The sequence below is a fragment of the Dendroctonus ponderosae genome, unplaced genomic scaffold, assembly GCF_020466585.1.
Source record: "Dendroctonus ponderosae isolate FM_Combo_2020 unplaced genomic scaffold, Dpon_F_20191213v2 Dpon_F_20191213_4, whole genome shotgun sequence".
Taxonomy (NCBI): domain Eukaryota; kingdom Metazoa; phylum Arthropoda; class Insecta; order Coleoptera; family Curculionidae; genus Dendroctonus; species Dendroctonus ponderosae.
In genome coordinates this window covers 15,004,043-15,009,553 of record NW_026018611.1, presented here as the reverse complement: position 1 = coordinate 15,009,553, position 5,511 = coordinate 15,004,043, and the positions used below count along the sequence as shown (strand labels likewise).

At 38.5% G+C, this 5,511-nt stretch overlaps 1 protein-coding gene across 1 annotated transcript in view; it reads left to right on the top strand.

Moving 5' to 3' along the window:
• Positions 1-5,511, top strand: part of LOC109535543 (putative fatty acyl-CoA reductase CG5065) — a 49,749-nt gene that overhangs the window by 26,130 nt on the left and 18,108 nt on the right. Inside the window, exon 3 of the mRNA XM_019901458.2 lies at positions 1,446-1,697. Within this exon, the coding sequence (XP_019757017.2) occupies positions 1,446-1,697 (252 nt within the window). The remainder of the gene's footprint in view (positions 1-1,445; positions 1,698-5,511) is intronic.

The following is a 5,511-nucleotide window of genomic DNA, read 5'->3' as shown; positions in this document are numbered from 1 at the left end:
GATACTTAAATATTTTTACTTACACGTGTAGCGTTGTTGCTGCTTTAAGCCTTGGCATACATTTGGAGTATTAATTTTGTTCATTTTGGACACAATTCCAAATGGTACACAAGTAGCTTGTTCCTAATACTGATCTGGCTGCTTCAATTGAGGAGTGGGTACAACTTGGCAGTTGTTGCCTTAACCTTGTCTTGTTGCTGTCTTTATGTGTTTCCTCCAGGTCAGCTGCTTATCTAAAACAACACCCAGATATTTAATATCACTTTCCCATTCGGTGTTTTCTCCCTCTATGGTGATGTTGCCATCGACATTATTCTGCTTCCTGCCAATAAGTATGGCCTGGCTCTTCTCTGTATTTATCTTCAGCTTCCACTTGACRAACCACTGATATAGTTCGTCAATTTCCAGCTGGAGCTGTTGCCTGATGCAGTTCTTGTGCCATGAGGATGTCAGAAGGGCCGTATCATCTGCGAAGAGTGCCAGGGTCGTATTGGCAGGTCTTGGGATGTCGCTTATAAATATGTTGTATAGCAGTGGGGAGAGCAATGCTCCTTGCGGTACTCCTGCCTTACTACATCTAACGTTGTCGCTGAAGCTAGTTCTGCAAATATAACTGTCTATTAGCTGGCATAATTTCTTGTTGATACCTCTTTTTGTCATCTTGTAGATGAGCCCGTTTCTCCACACTCTGTCGAACGCTCTTTCGATATCCAGTGTAAATATTTCAGTTGTTCAGTACTGATTCATTTCTTTGGTGCATCTTTCTACTATCCTGAGCAGTTGGAGTTCCGTCGAATGCTTTCCTCGGAATCCAAACTATTCTGGCGGAAGCAAATCAAGCGCGCTCGCTTCCTCTTTAAGTCTCTTCAGTATATCCCTTTCGGATATTTTGCTGAGGGCGAGCAACAGGCTGATAGGCCTGTGGTTTTGGGGGAAAGTCCTGTTTTTCTTGGGCTTCAGGAGCATGATGACTTCCGAGTGCTTGTTAGCTACAGCTTCCAGTCCTTTTCTCGGCAGGTTCTTCAGCATTTTGTTGATGGTTTCATTTCTCACAGAGGCTTTCTTAGCTTTGGTTCTTCTGATGATGGCTGCAACTTCTGCTGGCGAAGTTGGAGGGAGGCGGCTTCCTGCCTTTTCGCTCCGAAGCATCCTTACTGTCCTTCTGACAGTTTCTTCGTGGTGTAGGTCATCGGGTGGTGGTCAAAACCACCAGCGTACTTTCTAAGCGCTTTGCATGTAGATGCCTGGAACGATGATGAACTATTTCAATCCATTCATCTAAAAAAATGCATACTTAATATTTGGCTTTCGGAAAAAATTATATTTTGTGAATTTATTCTTTTGCTCTGTGTGCTACTTTACAACTGGATCAATTTTTATTACTGTAGCGAATAATTACTTTTTGCTGGGCGAATCTCATTATTTAACATAACTTTTAATTTCAGCTCTACGACAAGGTGAAGAAACTGAAAGGCGCTGAGATAATCAACAAAGTTGATGCAGTTGAAGGCGATGTTATGCTACCAAACTTAGGAATCAGCGAAAAGGACAGAATAATGCTGGCCAATGAAGTTCAATTAATTTTGCATTGTGCTGCCACCATCCGATTCGATGAAACATTGAAAAAAGCCGTTCTGCTGAACGCTAGGGGTACAAAATTTATGCTGGAATTGGCCAAGGAATGCAAACAGTTACAGGTGAGAACTCGTTTTCTACTACTACCGCATTCGCACTGGTTGGCCAAGAGACTTATGTAATAAGCGCGGCGATTTTAAAACTCATTTTAAATAGATTTCGCTCTTCACAGTAGGAGAGTCTGTTGTAACTTGAGACATTTTCTGGTGTTTAATTTGTTTGGAAAATTTCAAAATATGTTAATTTTATTAATTCAACTATAACTATCACTGTTTCATGTTTGACTATCATAGTTGCCTCAAAATGTTTGACTTTCAAGCAGATATAATTTCAGTGCTTTTTCTATTGGAGATTAAGAAAGAGATTTGAAATAAAAGAATTGATTTTTGAATACAAAGAACAAATTATATATAAAAAGTTGATCAAGCTGTGAGAGAAAATTTCCAATTAGTTAAGAATTAATTTAGAAAGGTTATCTTGATGTCTCGATATCAAATATGCTTCCCATCTCAAAATAAACTTAAAAAAAAATTATTAATAAATTGTTTACTAAGGCTAAATATAAAAAATTGGAAAAAATCGCTTTAGATTTCCGATTTTTACAAATTGTTAATTTTTGACCATGAATGAAAATTTCTTTAAATATACGGTCATTCAAAATTAGCGTCATTCCTCTTGGGATGATGATGTCTGGGCGTTTTTAGGTAGTACAGGAAAAATTATGAAAAAAAATTATTGTTTTCAAAAACTGAGATATTTGCAAAAACGAAGATAAAAAGGTCTACAACAATGTCATCATATCATCATGTCAGCCCATGCACGTCCACTCCTGAACGTAGGCCTCTTCCTGTCTGAGCTTCCTGTATCCAATTCTGTCCGGCTTGGCGTTGGATATTGTCACGCCACCTTGCCTTCGGCCGGCCCACGCTCCACTTAGATTGTCCGGGTCTCCATTTTATGCTTTTTTTGTCTATTTCATATCATTTCTCGCGACATGGCCGCTCATCGCCATTTGTTTCTGGCAATTTGCTCCACGACATCCTTGACTCCTGTTCTCCTCCTCATCTCGTGATGTCTGATTTCATCTCTGAAGCTCACAGTCAGCATCCGTATTTTCATTGCTCTCTGGAGAACCCGTAGACGGTTTTCACTGCCTTTCATTATTCTGGCAGTCTCGAGTCCGTATATGGTAACTGAAAGTATGCAAGCATTGTACACGTTACGCTTGAGGTTAATGGAGATTTTCGGTTCCTTAAGTATATGCCCCAACTTGCCGAATGTAGTCCAGGACAGCCCGAACTTTTTGGAGATTTCATCAGTTTGATTTTCTGTCTCGAGCATGATCGAGTGTCCTAGATATACATAGCTCTCAACAACCTCGAGAACGTGACTGTTAACAGTCACAACGATATGACTTTAGCTCAAGATTTTCGTTTTGTCGACGTTCATTTCTAAACCTACAGACATGGATTCCTGATGCAATTCCCGGATTATCTGTTCTAATTGATCCTCGTGGCTACTCTCCATCTATGCTAACCCCTCTTTGTTTCCATGCCAAGTTTTTAAAGACATGCTCTAACGGGAGAGTAGAGTGATCCTATATCCCCAAACTATTTACGTTGGCCTTTGAAGACTTTTTTGAAAAGCTATTGTGGGAAAATAAAGGTGTAAACGTTGATGGTATCTGTTTAAACAATTTACGCTTCGCCGATGACATAGTGCTTATTAGTTCAGAAATCCAGGTGCTTAAGAACATGCTAGAACAACCAAATGAAGCTGCAAATAACGTCGGACTAAGAATGAATTTATCAGAACCAAAAATAATAAGCGGGACTGAGGAAAACATAAGAATAACACGAAAAACTTTGGATATTGGTGACGAATATAACTTGGGCATCTCATTAAAATGGGAAAGGAAAACCAAAGGGAGAGATAAAGCAAAGATTAAGACTGACATGGATGGAATTTGAAAAACTGAGTCATATAGTTAAAAGCCCTGACATCCCTATAAACCTTAACCGAAAGGTCGTTAACACGTGCATCCTGCCTGTGACAACATTTGGTCTAGACACAAGAATTGAAACAATCAACGCTTATACACTGGAGACCACCGCAAACAAGGAGGAGTCCCTAAAGACCACAGATAAGATGTTTGGATGATGTTAAAAGAATAGCAGGAGGAAGATGGTACCATACAGCGAAATACTGAACTGAGAACAGCATGGAAATAAATGAAGAAAGTTTTTGTTCAGGGGTGGACAGATAATGGTGATTGGTTCTACAAGACTTTATTCTGATCGACCTGGCGTATAAACAAATAAAGAACAACATCATATATCAACAAAGAAAAGAGATATCCTTGGTCTAAAAACAAAAATAATTCAAATAAAGATGAAAGCGAGTGGTGTAATTATTGCAACATGCTAATAGATACATGTAGCAGTTTCAGCTTTAGAAAAATCGTGCAAAACTTTCACACGAAATAAAAGCACATTGCACTTATTGCAAAATTTCTCATCTTAAATCTGCCGTTCAAAATGTCTCCGAATGTGAGAAACAGCTTTCATTGAGCGAAAAACCAAGCAACGAAACTACTATGAAAAAGACCATTGCATTATGTCAGATTAAATGATCTGCCGTGGGCCATTTAAAAGAAGTGTGCCAACACACTTTTCCTTTGCTCGTTTCAAGTTCGCGCTTATATAATAGTAATAAGATGACCGCAACATAATTATTATGTATGTAACCTTGCAAAGTGGACAATTTACTAAAGGAAAAGTAAGTAGCGATTGGTTGTAAAGTCTAAAACCACCGACGAATTGTAAAGTAGGCATGACAACCAGGAACAAAGAGATATTGAATTAATTGTACAGTTATTTAGTATGCATTTGCAGTTTACTTGCATTTGGAGCATTGCGCTCCGTCAGAAAGATATTCAGATTATTGCAGGCGTTTGCTTTACAAGTTGAGATTAATCAGAGGTGTGTAATTTTTTTTGACTCGGATGCCTAGAAAATATAAATTCATGCCGTTATGATATTGAATGTGAAACAAGCAATTAAAAACTGAATGTCTGAAGATCCTTTTGAAAATCGATATGATGACAAAATAATTATTATGAAATTATTAGCAAGGCTTACTACGATCTGTTATACGGGTTTCTCATAAGTAATAGTCAAACATTTAACGTCGGATTTTTGAACTCAAAATAATACGATTTTACAAAATATCGAAACCCCAAAACGCTCATACTTAGGTATATAATACCATCGTAAAGAGTATTGTTCGTGCAGTTCAGAAGTCTGGCCAATCAAAGAAAGAACAGAGAAAATGCTGTCCGCTATATAAATGGTCTATTGGAGAAGAACAGCAGGGTGATTAAGAAGAGAACGAGTTACAAATCAACGAATAAGTGAAATAATGGCAGTGGGTGAACGTTCGATAGTGGGCGAGACAAGAACAAAACAACAGTGTACCTATTCTTGACGACTAGGGAGTAGAACAGCCGAGAGAAGTGGGCGGGGTTTTATGACAGTCGGCCGAAACGATATTCTTAAACAAAAATTGAGAGAGGGAGCGGGAATGATCGACTGGTACGACCCAGTAGAAAGGGCATCTCCCCGGGTTTTCCAACCTCAAATCGTATTTGTTTATGTTTTGGATCTGAGAAACTTGTGTATCGATCTTTACAACGAGTTGTGCTTAATTTAGTTTTAAAATGCAAGTTGAGAAATTCAATAATATTATAATGACATGATAACTGAGGATGCCGATGATGCCACGGAATAATTTGGGGTTCCAAAACATCCCTGGGACAAGATATCCTTTGATCTAACAGACCATAAAGTTGTAAGACTGTTTAGAAGTCCCGAAAAT